The 14,660-nt window shown below is 40.9% G+C and overlaps 1 protein-coding gene across 3 annotated transcripts in view; it reads left to right on the forward strand.

The window, feature by feature from the left end:
• PIEZO2 (piezo type mechanosensitive ion channel component 2) overlaps positions 1–14,660 on the forward strand; it is a 1,085,167-nt gene that overhangs the window by 961,623 nt on the left and 108,884 nt on the right. For all 3 annotated transcript variants that reach the window (XM_069216450.1, XM_069216468.1, XM_069216460.1), the window contains 3 exons: positions 6,849–7,229; positions 8,396–8,654; positions 9,804–9,986. In XM_069216450.1, the coding sequence (XP_069072551.1) occupies positions 6,849–7,229; positions 8,396–8,654; positions 9,804–9,986 (823 nt within the window). The remainder of the gene's footprint in view (positions 1–6,848; positions 7,230–8,395; positions 8,655–9,803; positions 9,987–14,660) is intronic.

The raw sequence follows: 14,660 nt of genomic DNA on the forward strand, positions 1-14,660 counted from the left end.
CAATAAAATTGCACATATAGTTGGAGGAACCTGAGACTAAAAGATATGTAAACTTGAGACTAAATTACTTGATTGTGCTCTATCCAATAACCACAAAAACAATTGCAAGTAAAATCAAGGAATTTCTTATTAGCAATGACTCAAAAAAATGCAGCCCACAATCTACCTGGGAGTGGTAACAGTAGTCAAAAGCTCTTGACTCTAGAAATATCAGAGATAAAGCTAGTGACATGTAGCAAAGTGTTCTGAAACAAGTAGATGAGCAGCATAAACAAATGCAGTCCCACAAATTGTGGTGTAAAGTCCTTAGCATCTGTGGGCAATTGACACTACATGAACTCAATAAAGCGAATATACTCCACCAAAATTGGACAAAAATATCATAAGAAACCAGGGAGATTTCTGCCTTCTAGATTTATAGCCAAGTAGGGAATGTGGGCCATGTCACTCTAGCTTTCTTTTAAACATGAATGTAAAAATATACACCAAATGTTTAGCAACAAGATTGAATGAGATCCTCCAACACATCATTTATAGAAAGGTTGCCTTTATAATTGAGACAGTGCCTAGGCTGTAGATGCACATCATGCTTCTCTCCCTTGATGGTGAAAAAGGCACTTGACAAAGTGAAACAGAGTTTTGCCATCTCCATTATGAATATGGTTTGGACCTGCTACAACTCACCATTCAAAGATAGATGGAATGGACCAGTGTCTGAGAAAATATAGGTACTGTCTGTCTCTCTTTTATTTTCACTCTTCTTGAAACCACTTAATAAGAAAATATGCCAAACTCCCTTATTAACAGCCGTTGCACTAGGCTCATACAATTTCACAAAGGTTTATGAATGACATGCTTGTCACCTTCTTTGGCTTGGAACAATCTTTATCATATTTTTTATTGGAACTAAACATCTTTGGCAAAGTGTCATTATTTAAAATAAACTGATGAAATCTGAAGCATTGGGTCTTTTGGTCATTCCAAATTGAAAATAACTTCATATATTAGCACTGTTTAGATGGACAGCAAAATCAATCACTTACCTGTGAATGGACTTAACCATCAGGAATTTCTTCAGTGCCAAAAACCTGTCTAATGTCATAAATAAAGATTTACATAGGTGGCTTTATTTGAATCTATTTGCACTGGGATGTGTAACATCTATACAAATTATGATTTTGTCAAGACTTTTATTTGTCTTCCCAGCCATCCCAATAAACTTGCATGACCAGCCCTGGACAAACTCCATAAGATATACTCAAAATGTGTAGGAGGACGAAAAAAGCTGAGAGTCTGATTTAGAGTTTGGTGGAAGGGTTACTCCATCACAAAAATGACCAATATTATGTGTGCCTTATTATAAATGCATTATTTCCTATGGCACTTGTAGTATGACTGATGGAGCATCCATCAGGTTTGTGACAGAAAAATCAATTTTCCAAAATCAGCCACAAGCTAAATGATCTTCCCTTCAAACTAGGCAGATTTAGGATTCCTGTCCTTACTACCGATCACAGAGCATCACAATGAAGGTACAAGTGGGACTGGGCCAGAGTCTTAACAAAAAAGTATTGCCGGGAAATCCCTGTGGGAAATCTCATGGCTCAGGAAAAACAATAGGCCGCACCCAGTAAACACACCTCACATGTACGGAAGGCATTTCTAATAAGCTGGGATGCTATCAACCTAAAAAAGGGCTAATTAGTTACCCACCTCAAATTCACACCCTTGTTTGGGAACACCAATTTTCAACCAGTCCTCCACTTGGATGTGTTTCAGGTATGGTGGGAAACCATGTATCGATATATGAAAATAGGTGACCTATTCTTTTCCAGAAAGGAATTTTGAAATCATTTGAGCAAATCAAAGAAGATTAGAACATTTTAAGTGTACACATTTAAGGCATTGGACTCTGCAAACAACAGTAAGGTAGAGAGCTCCAGACACTTAACTCCATTTGAAAAGGTACTCCAGTCTTCACATATGGAAAAGCACTTAGGGCATGATTTAGAGTTTGGTGAAGATGGTACTCTGTTGCAACAGGATGCCTCATTTAGGCTAGGGTGGAACTTATATATGTCAGCGATGGAAACTTCTCCGTCCATGCCGGTTGCCTGATTGAGTAAAGTCTGTCAGAGGTTTAGACATTTGTCTTCCCACCCTACTTAGAGTGGGTGGACAAATGGGCAGATTTTACCTTCACACACCGCCATCCTAAACTCGGTGGCAAGTGAAAGCAAGAACATTTTGTTGACCCCTGCTCCATGGAAAAAACTCACACGGTGAAGGTGTTTATTGCATTTTCAATTTCCAAAAAGAAAATTCTGTGTTTGGATTTTATTTTTGAAACTAAAAAAGTTATTGAAAGAGCGTAATAGGGCCCCATCATGAGTATGGAGCTGTGCAGCACACTTTCAATGGATTGACAGGAACCCTGTGACTTCAGTACCTGCCAGTGTAAGAGATGGCCTCTGATCGGGGGGCAGGCATCTGCAAATCTGGCATACATACATTTATTCCCACAGGGCAACAGAATGTTTTACTGCAGCGCTCTGAAAGAGTAAATACTGTATTCTTCGATGCTAATCAGCCTCCTAAATTCTAAATTAATTTCAAGGTTACGATTGAATTAAATATTTCCCAAGTGGAGTTTCCAGAAACCATGAGAGAAAGAGGTGGGATTCACATTACACAGTAAACAGTGGGCTGATCTCCTCTCAGAGAGTAACATTTACCATTAATAGTAGAGAAGGACACACAAAAGTACGATACTCCATACTTTCATCAAGCACAGGTCAGGGAGATGCTGGAGAAGATATGGGGGTAAGTGGAACCTGACCCATATCCTATTGTGTTGCTTTAAACATGAAACGTTTTGGGGTGCAATTTTGAGGGCTATACGATATATCACTGGAACTGTAGCACTTCCAGTGGTTAAGTGCACTCTATTGAGATGAATGCCTGAGATACAATGGTCATCTATAAAGGGCACAAAGTGATTGGTCCATTAGATATTACTCAAAGCAAAACAAACACTCTTTGAGAAGTGCAACTGTGTAACTCTCCAGAAGACTTACGGGCATATTTACAAGAAAGTGTCACATTGGTCCCGAAGCGCCAATTTTCTTTCATTGTCCCCGCCCCACCTATCAACACCATGGTTGTGCCATATTTTTAATACGGAGAACCATGGCAGTCGTTAGGACAATATCGTCAAAAATGTTTATGTTATTATGGCGCTCTGCTGCACTAGCATAAAAAATGTTGACGCTAGAGCAGCAAAGCACAGGGAGGCCCATTGAATAAAATGGGTGCACCATTTTAATTCCTGCTCTGAGCAGGCGTTAAAAATGATAGAAACAAATGGCGCAGTGAAATGTAAATTTCACTGCACCATTTTTTCGGGCCTCCCTACGTTGGAACGCCCCCCTTGCATACATTATGCCACGCACAGGCATAATGTGTTGCAAGGGTTTACAAAGCATTGCACCACTTTGTAAATACAGCATGGGAGAAAGGCCTTCTTAACACTGTCTTAACGTAAAAAAAAGATGCTAGGGCGGTGCAATGTGGCGCTACGGGCTTGTAAATATGTCACTTAGAATGGTACTGTATGCTTCAGCAATAGTAAAAAAAATATCACGTGATCTAAGTAACAGAGAAAATTAATTTACAGTGCAGTGGACGCCACTACTCAAGTTCTTCACCAAAGACAATAGGCAAAGGACCTGCTCAAGAGCGATGAGGACCATCCAAATCATTCCAAGAAGAGGAAGCATTACCATGAAATCACTGACTTGTAGGAGAGGGCTGTTAGAAACAAAACTGTATAAAGCTTTATGAGATCCCACAGAAGAGTTGGGTGATATTAGGGAACTGGAGGAGTTTATTTTCCCTCTGGTACTATTTTCTTTGAAAAACAATAAAATGATTGAAACATTAAAGTGGCAATATATTTGCAGTGGCTATTGTCCACAAACACAGGAAACACTTTTTTTATATGGAGTTGAGATGACAAAATGTATCCCCATGGTTCAGGCCACCCTCAGGGGCTGATTGTGTCTTTATTCTGGTGAAAGATGTGAATATTTGCACTGAGTCACGTGATGGATGATCCAAAACACTGCCAAAAGAGAAGGGAAAACATGTCATTTACACCAGGCAGATTAAATGGATCTTTACAAATTTAAGCAAAAACATGACCGAACCTAATCATGATGCTTGTGACAGATGCTGAGCTACCTCACCAGCCAAGTGTACCAGTTTATCACTCTGCTGAAGTCTGAAGTATTACTGCTCAAGCTGTTGCTGGCAAAGTTCTAGATATGGGGACTGTACATCAGAAAGATATTAAAACAATTGTAGCGGTTTACTCTTTGAAATGGGGTGGTGGGGTGTTAGAAGCAGTGTATGAGGGACATGTGCCTGATGTCTGCCTATCTAGTGATACACAAACTCATTTCAAGTGATGGCCTTGAGTTATTACCAGGCCTTATGTTGGGATTCCCTGTAAAAGGCAGGCCATACAGAAGGCCAGAGTGCATGGTGAATGGAACACACTCCTTGGGGAGCTCAGACAAGATTGAGGCTTGCCTCTTAGAATAGCATTTGCCATCTTTTTCCTAGAGAACTTCTTCACCTTTTTCTTCTAGTCCTTCCACTTTTTCTTGAGGCTCCCCATAACATGTGTCTTAACCAGTACGCATTTACATTGCCTGTCAACTCCTCCCTTGTAGCTGCCTTTTCCTCTACCCTCAGGCTTTCATGGAGGCAAACCATCTACTTCCTTGTAAAGATCAACCACAAAGACTACAAGGTTTATCTCCTACTCAATTAAGTTTCTTTTACTCTTGGGTGGGGCTTCTCCATGTTGAAATATGTAGCTGTTGTGGGGTGACTTGTTAATGAGGCATCTAATGGAAGAAGGTCATGGCCCATAATGTGGGGTGTAGTTTTGTGGTTGCAGGTTAATGTGTGCTAAGAGTATGAGATTTGGGTCACAAGTATTGTGTTTCTCTAGTCCCATGTATTAGGAGCTCTCCAACCTGGCAGGGGAGTTCTCTGCCCAGGAGGCATATATTTCTGCTATGGAAGCAGAAAACTTCTGCAATAGGTGTATGGTAGAAATCTGACCACAATGTTACTACAACTAGATTTATAATCACAGTTTCTGTCGTTGGGCTCCACCCCCTCTTATTAGAGGGTGAGACTCTTAAAGCCTACTACAAGGCATTGCAATGACTCCCAATCTTCACCTGCATGCTTAATTCATGTATACAGCTCAATTACTCACATCACTTGTTCCCTTTCCTGAGATTATTGATTCTCTCTCTCTCTCATCACTACCCTTACGCTGTTAATTTTTTCCTTCACTGACACATTACGTATCACCCGCTTTTTCATGTTTAATTCTTTCACTACCAATTTCCTGATCATCTTCATATCCAGAAACAGCAGTTCTGATTCTTTACCCTGATAATCACCATGACTAATTATTTGATGTAAATTTCTACTACCCTCCTTACTCTTTTGTTTGATTGGGATGTATTTAACCGTATAGGTGCACTGCATATGCTAATTTATTCATTACTGTAAGAATTTGATTTTAATTCTAGCCTCAACAAGCATTCAATGCACCGAGGTAATATCATCCCTCCTTGGAATGCTGATTACTATGCCGGCATTGTGTCTAATTAATAGCAATTTCTTTATCTTTTCCTTGGAGGTGCCACATAGAGGTGCTTTGAAAATGTGTTTTTTATAACAGATCTCACTCTTCTAGCTCTGAGATTTGCTACTAATAGTGGCTGGGTCTTCTTAAAAGTTGTAAAGTTTATTGTGATAATTTGCTGCAGTGTAGTATTAAATTCATTAATCATTTACATTATTTAGTTGAATTACACCCTTTGGGTTTTCGCCTGGTCCTTTTTTTGCTCGTCAACTTATTTCTTTTAACCATCTAAATTTAACTCCTCTTAGTCTTGCATTTTCTCTGTATCACCACCCCATATTATTCATTCTCCGCACTTTGTTACACTAAGGGACATATTTAGAAGCACCTTGCGCCCCTTAATGCCACCGTAGCATCAGTATTTTTTTCCACTACGGAGGCGCTAAGCAGTCCCCCACCCTGCGCCATTTTTACAAAATGGTACAATTCTAGCATGCACCAATTTGTAAACCCTTGCACCACATTATACCTGCCCCGCGTATACTGTATTGAAGGGTAGCGTCCCCCCTCAGTGAGGCTCATAATAATGGTGGAGTGAAATGTACAAGATTTCACTGCGCCATTCTAGTGTAAGTTTTTTAACGCCTGCTCAGGGCAGGTGTTAAAGTGACTCTAGGCTATGTCCTTCTCCATGATTTTGATTGTAGATTCCCTAATATTTGGTCATGTTCCAGATAGTTGTGTAATTTGACAGTTGTACTCTTCTGTACAACATTCAGTGCAATTGAATAGTCTGGAAAATATATTTAAAACTTTCATTAAAAAAAAGCTGTTCAAAAATGGTATCTATGTTGAAAATATATGGTTGTTTGACATTACGCTGCATTGCATGTTTTAATAGCTTTTTCCCTTGCTGGGGTTTCAATAATTCTTGGATAGAAAGGGAGTCTGCGGAAAATGAATGCGTATCATTACATACGTATTATTTAAAACTTATGGCACTTTTTTAAAATTCTAAATCATTTGCTTTGTTTTTATATAAAAAGACATAAAAAGTCAAATAAATAAATAAAGGTAGGAGCATGCATTCCTATTCTCTTCTACACTTTGAGTCTGCACAATGTTTACAGTTTTTTCTGAGCAATGTTTATTTGCATCTACTATTCCTCCACCACAGCGAGCCGACCCAGTGCACCATGATCTATTCCCGCCAGGGGACTACTGAAACCATTGAGGAGGCTGATGATGAGCATGAGGAAGAGAGAAGAGTATCTGAGTCTGGGCTAGAGGTCGAGGGGCAAAGTTACCTGGACACAGATGGAGCCTCTTACACCCCTGACGCAGACGTACCTTTGTTCCCAGTCACCGAAGGTGATGTACCTCCCTCCTACAGCAAGGCGGTCAGCTTCGAGCAGCTGTCCTTTAGCTCCCAGGAGGACTCTGGGGACAACAACATGATGGTACTTAGTCCGGACGACAGCCGCACGGATAAGCTACATGACTCCATCCTGCCACCCCTGACACACGAACTCACTGCCAGCGAACTACTGCTGAACAAGTAAGAAGGGGGGTTTTAAGTATTTTTAAAACTGTCACAGTTTTCCAACACAAGGAGATCACCTTCTATCAAAGAAGCTCAAAACTTGTATACTCAGCTATACTTTTCTGCTGTAAGATTTATTCAGCAGTTGAATATTTTCATAGAGCGGTATTTACAGCAAGCACAGCACGGATATCCAAAGAACGGGTCTGTTCATGAAATGCAGGGAGTAGAATAGACCGCTAAAGGTTCATCCTGTAAAGCATGTGTTAGCCTACAAGTGAATGCTTTCAGGATCCCCCCAGAGGGGTTTGCAAAATGTCTGTCATAATTACGTGTTAGCCGCAGTAACAAGTAATTCTACAGATGGCTCAGTTACAGGAGCTGCAAAAACATGAACCCCTCCTCCACCCTCCTTCATTCTCCCAGCTACTTTCATAATTTAGGCCCTCGTGAATCTGTACCGCACGTCTACGCGGATTGCAGAAAAATGTATTTGTTACTGTCCTCGGCACTCCTACTTTGAGGATGGGTTCCTACCGCATCCTAACATTGTACTTGTATCCCTATTTCTATTTGTGAAAAATTTGGGAAATTTTTAAAACAAGGCTAACATAAATCTGTCACATCCTGGACGTCTCCTAATTAGTTTCACAAAAAAATTGCCATTTTGTGGATTCTTAGCTGCTTTGATCAGTGTTCAATAACTGACTGGGAGTTATCATATGTTTGCAAATTAAACAAACAAAAAACACAAATGAACAGACTACCAACAAATTTAGTTTACCTGTTTTAGCTTTCGGCGGACAGGTTACTCGTCACAACGGTGACTGGTAGACTGTCCGCTCAAATCCAAATGCCATTATATCCTACGGGAATTAGATTTCAGTGTTGTGACAGAGAAACCCGACCGTAGTTATCTCACTCAAGCCCCTAGTCTCCATTTTTGACCCCCCCAGGATTCAGTTGAACTTCAGCCAATATTTTTCAGTATCATTTTCACGGACTCTTTACAGTCCAAATCAGAAGCATGATATAGCAATGCGACTGAGAAGGCCCGAGTGCTTTTTACCATTAACGATGTCACTGTTGTCATAATTTACAAGTAAGAGGGGAATAGCCAAACATAAGAGTATGGAAACGATTGTGTTCATATACAATTTACTTGCCTTTATCTTTTGTAGGATGTTTTACGACGAAGAGTTGGAAACTTCTGAAAAATTCTACAGAACTCAACCACGACCGTTGCTTCTCATATATTCGTTGTATAATACACTAGTGGCCCGGTCAGAAATGGTGTGTTATTTTGTGATTATCCTGAACCACATGATCTCAGCCTCGATGATTACTCTTGTGCTTCCGATCCTTATATTTCTGTGGGCCATGCTCTCGGTTCCGAGGCCTAGCAAGCGATTCTGGATGACTGCCATTGTCTACACAGAGGTAAATTTGAGCTGGTTGTATCATATGCCTTGTCCTAGATTCAGCAAAATAATATAACTGATCACATTATATTTGGTAATTTCAAAAGTCTGTTATCAAGAGTAGTGGAGAGGGGATAAAAGAGGAGTGAAGAAATGGACAAAACATGACAGTGTGAGTGGTAGCAATAAAGGGCAAGATATGCGTGAGGAATGAATATAGTGATTCTGCAGTTGAAATCAGTAATGCTCCGAGCCTATTATTAATGCTGTGGATGGGTATACAGGATGTGTTCAACCCAATAGTGGCTGATACCCCTGGATTCGGAAAGCATTAGTGTGATTTATTCCATCTCTTCTGAGTATTTCCGTTTAAAGGGGAATAAAATGAAGATTTTAGTGCTTACCATACCAAAAACTGCACATATCGGTATTAAGACAGTTTCTAAATTCTGGCAGGCTTGACCTTCCAAAATGTATTGGGTGATGGAGACTTTATTGCATACGCTAACTACCTGCTGGGATAATGCATGTACAACTCTGAATTCCAACTGCTGTACAAACACCAGGGTTCCATAGGGGTTTTGATTTTCAGACACGTCATGATCATATCTTTCGAGGCTTATGGAGGGAAGTAAATGATACAGAGAGAAGGAATAAACGAAAGAGTGAGGGAGAGAGAGAATGAGTGTGAGATAGAAAATAGGTAGACATGCAACGATTCTAGTCTTTCTGATGGCTTCTACTTTAGTAATCTTTTTAAGGGCTGCTTACCACACAAAAACACGCAGATCCCTGTAATTACCAGGCTTTTTGTCTGTGTTAAATTCTTTCAGTTTTGACCTGCCAAAATGTATCAGATGATTTGCACTTTCCTGCACCTGCTAACTAATGAGTGCGACAAGAACAACTCAGAATTCCAACCAATGCACAAAGGAGGGTTTGCCCAGTTGTCAGGATTTTCTGACCAATATTATTCAGGCCCTTTGAGGCTTACAGAGACAAAAGAGAGGACACAGAGAGAAGGATCAAATTAGAGAAAGCGTGAGAGAGAGAAATCGAGAATTTCGGAGGCACACAATACTTCAAATCATTTTCCAAGGACTGAGAATATTAATTGTTACTATTACCCGATCTCACAATCTTATCATTATATGCTCTTTATATCCAGGTAACAATCGTCATCAAGTATTTTTTCCAATTTGGATTCTTCCCATGGAACAAGAATATAGATTTCACAAAGGATAAACCTTATCATCCTCCAAATATAATTGGTGTTGAGAAGAAGGAAGGCTATGTACATTATGACCTTGTTCAACTGCTTGCTTTGTTCTTCCACAGATCTATTTTAAAGGTACAGTATGAAGATCTAGTTTTTAAATCAATTCACAAAACCATTTCCTAGTGCAAAGGAATTTTAGGTCCTGAAGCAATAAAAATGTACACATGTGTAAAAGGTGCTGAATTCACAAAAGAATGTAAGAGGAAGTGTGTGTCCTGCATGTGAGTAATATCCAGTGAATTCCAGTAATGTTAGCAGGGAGAAGGGTGGGCAGGCCACAAACACACACACACACACACACATATACTCCCATGCATTCACACATGTGCACACATATCCCTTTAGAACACTCAGTCCCAAATAATCATACCTATAACCATGTATGCCCCAAATATTAAAAAGAATTACACCTACCTGCTGCAACACTTAGGGAGGGGGACCTTGGAGGTCCCAGGTGGGTTGGAACTGCTGTATTCTCTCCTTGGCTGACCTTAGGTCAGCCAATGAGGGTAGGCAGAACTCCCTCCCAAGTCACAAAGTGGGATGCGGTCAGTGAGAGTTGCTGACCCCACCCACTCTGTGACATGATGTCAGTGATAGACACTCATCCCTGGACATTTCAGGGTTTAAAAGTGAAGTGCACAGGTCCGCGGCTATCAGTGATAACCCCCTTTGACACAAGGGGGATGGCCTGAAGGTGTTTCGCGTGGCCAAGGAAATCGTGCCCACTGGGCTGTGAAATCCTCATCTCTGCAAAGTTCAGCTCAGGCAACCTGCGCATTTAAGGTCTAGCTCATGGCTGCCTGACCCGAATAAAAAGAGTGTCTGTCAGACTGACTGTTGCTCAGGCCGACAGACACTCATCTTGTCAGGAAAAAGGTGGAGGGTTTTGGCCCTAAATATATTACTTAAGAGTAGGCATACAAGTGCACTGGACCACTGATTTGTGCTGTTAAATTTGACTAAATCTAAGTACAAAGGTATTGACTTGCAACCACACAGCAGAGTCCATACTTTATTGAATGAACATTGACATATAAAACAATATGGCCACCTAAATTCTTATTCCATGCTTATTACTGCCGCTTAGATATTCAGGATGCAATCCGGTATTAGTCAAATGGAAATGCTTTGTGGTATAGCACCCTCTACTGTTAAACATTTAATAAATAGTATCTATCAGGACATAGACATAGCAAGAAAGTTAATTAAAGAAGAACTCTCACAAGATAATCATTTGCCTTCCCACCTAGTCGTGCAGCTGTTTCAAGATTTAATTCAAAGAAATACAGAAATATCGTTTTGTTTTTGCGAAGCTTGATCCAATTCTAAGCAAATATAAAACACGCTCTTCAGAGAAATAGTTTTAAAAGTGCCACTGTACGTACAAAATCTTCAGCTAATTGAGGCGTCCATTTCCTGCCTCTATTCACTCTCATCTCACCGCATAACCACTGGTGCATTCCCTGTTTAAACACACCTTCAAGCAGCCATAGATGTGTTTCAGCAAAAAAAGCTGAAGTTTGTTCCCAGTAAATACAAAACTTTTGCATCCACTTTTTTGGCGCAGCCACGTCGCAAAATGTTATTTGTTATATCCAAAGCCACATAACTTAGATTTGCATGGCTTTGCATGAGATTTTCCCTGTGCTGTTTTGTGTTTCAAAATCTTAATAAAGTGATCTTCTCTCACCCAGGAACTTGCCATTCTTGATCACCAGTTTTCACACAGTGATCAAATGTCCTCAAGGAAAACCCCAAGTAGACTTTTTGTGATGGAGCCCAAGATTATTTTAGCCTTTGCGATGTCATTGCATTGCGCAAGGCGATGAAGGGACAACGCAAAGTCTTTAGTAATATTTACAATGCCACTCAAGGTGCTATTTGCACTGTCTTGCATGCCTTTGTAAAGAAATGGGATGCAACGTAGCGGCTTGCGGTGAGTTGTGTTACATTTCAAGCTGGGAGGAGTTCCATTGGAGGAGCATGGGCAAACTATGCATCACACATAGAAAGAGGAAAATGCCTCAAGGCATTGTTTTTTTGCAGGAAGGTGTCCCTTCTTGCACAAAAACAATCCTCCCAGTGACACAGGAACCCTTGCAATTTATAAGGTTTTTTCAATTCTATTTTGCAACTATAAGGTATCTGTAACCTTTGTTTTTTTCAGTGAAATTCTATGATTTTTGTAACGTATAGTAATTTTAATTACTATACGTTAATCCAACCTCCACCGTGCACAGCCTTTGGCCCTGCGTGGTGGCGGTTGGCTGAGTCCAACCCCCTATAAGCATCTAACCTTGCACTGTGCAAGTCCTTCACCTGTGCGCAGGGGAGATTGCCCATAAGACTTAGCCTGCAGCCAGACTCTGCAGCCAACACCCCTAATCACCCAAACCCACACTATGGCTGTGCGCAATGGGAGTTGGCCTTAGCTTCTCTAGGTGTGATAATAGGTGTAAGAGGGAGATTCTGGGGGTAAGAGTGTCTGTCAGATTGTCTGGGTCTGAGACTGCATACATCAGTGGTTTACTGAGTGCGTCATTGTGTGCATGGGTCTGTGAGTGGGTGCATGCGGGTGTCATTAGGTTTGTGAGTGAGTGTCTGAGTGGGGCTGTGAGTGGGTGTGTAAGTGTCTGAGTGGGTGTTTGAGTGGGAGAAATTGATTGAAAGAGAGAAAGAAAGTGAAAGGACTGTAATATCTGATGTACTTAGTATGAATATTTGTGTTTGGTTTTAAATAAAAAAAAGTATTCATTATTTTAAATAAACTATAATAATTTATTTTATTTAAAAAAAGAGGGAAAGGAGTCCAGCTGGGCTCTGACCCCCAAAGCTCAGTGTGAACGTCTATGACCTTCACAGATCTATGGGTGTTTATTATTATTATTATTTTTTTTCACCCTTTATGGGCTATCTGGGACCACGAGGGAGCCCTCAAGGATTCCCTGATGGTCCCTATATATATTATAATTTATAGTGAAAAATTACTACAAGGTGGTTGAGGCTTTGATATTGCACATCTGAGACGAAAAGCAAGTAAAATTCATGTAGATGGCGTAGAGTCATGAGGAGGGTGCCGCCTGGTGTAGATACCCAACCACCATGGGTATCGAAATGCACAGAACACAGAGGGATATCCAAATACCTCCTATGTTTCGTGGTGTAAATACAAAGTGGAAACTAAAAAGCACAGCCAGGGCACTCCAAATAATAAGTCCAACGATGAAGAAATACGCAGATTTCTTTATTTCCGTGTGTTGAGAAATACCAAAACAATGTTTTGAGAAGAATCAAATCAATGTTCAAAGAACAGCCAACAAGTGTTTTGTCCACACTGACTTTTTCAAGGCTGAAACAAGGAAAAGATGGAATTTCTTACAAATTACAGAACTACCATCCGGTAGGTGTGAAAACGTCAGGAGGTGGCAGTCCCTGGGGCAGCTGGAGGGGGTCAGGGGACCCCCTCCTCATTTTCACAGAAAAGCCCCCGGGACGCGGCCCACTTGGGGGTATTATATAAATGAAGCACTGGAGCCTGCACTTCGTTTTTACAGCATCTCCACTACGACTCCTGTGGTAGGAAAAAAAAAAATGTTTTTAAGCCCGGTGGGGGTAGGGAGGGGTGTTGGGGGGGGGGTATAGGGGTGTCCTTTTGGCTAAGGGGTCGGGGTGTCCGTACCCGGCCCCTTTTCTTTTTTTTTTACTTTGTTTTGTGTCCTCTGGTTTAGTCGAGTCCCAAGGTGGCTGAGAAGACTTCAACCATTTCTGTTGTTGAAGTGTTAACAGTCAATCAGATCTCCGCACGAGATCTGGAAGGGTCGCGAATCATTCGCATCCCTAGATATACAAATTTGCTTTCCCCTTAATTTCTCATAAACTACTGAACAGAATTACACCACAACAAGAAAAGGTCACTTTCTGGACCAGGACTTACCTTCCTGCCAAATTTGGTGTGATTCCTCCAAGTAGTTTTTGCACTATTGCTCTTCAAAATCCCTTTGGAAAAATGAATGGGGTAAATGTCTTTTGGTACCCCCCCTTTTTCTCAGCCCCCCTGGACAGATCACCCCAAAACCTTCCAGGCAGCAGCGAGGAGACTAAAACAAAAAACAAAATATATAATTTGAGTAAATAGAACATTGTTTTTTGCTTCATCAAAATAGCTAAAATAGCAGTGAGTAGGGTGCACCAGGATGTCTCTGACATCACCTAAACTATTATTTGCAGAGCTGCAGAAAGGAGTGCTGGCACATAGTCTTCCCCACAGAAGCATAGACAAATGCAGAGGCTGGTGAATGCTGAATGAGAGGCGGGTACGCATACCCCTCTCTCAAAATGTGCACCAACCCAGCTGCCACTTCACGGAGGACTGATAACCCTTATAAGTTTAGGTCCCTTGAGAATGTGGTCCACAATTCTACTAACCTCAGGGACGGACCCTGGTACACTGACCAAAGGCTTTATTTCAAGAGGCCTGTTGTCACCTCCGTTATTTTTTACCCCTGATCCATTGCCAAGGGTCTCAATGATTTTGGAGTGGATTAAGCAGAAATATACATATTTAGACATACAGTGGTGATTTCAATGTGTTTTTCCACAGTGTTCCAGATGAGTACTTTGCCTGCTTCCAGCGAATGAACTCACTGGGAGGAATACTAGTTATTAGGGGTGTTTTGGCTAAACTTCTAATTCCTCTGAGAGTAGTAACTCGGGGTAACATGTCCATCAGAAGTAACAAGACAC

Source organism: Pleurodeles waltl, chromosome 2_1 (genome assembly GCF_031143425.1).
Source record: "Pleurodeles waltl isolate 20211129_DDA chromosome 2_1, aPleWal1.hap1.20221129, whole genome shotgun sequence".
Classification (NCBI taxonomy): Eukaryota; Metazoa; Chordata; class Amphibia; order Caudata; family Salamandridae; genus Pleurodeles; species Pleurodeles waltl.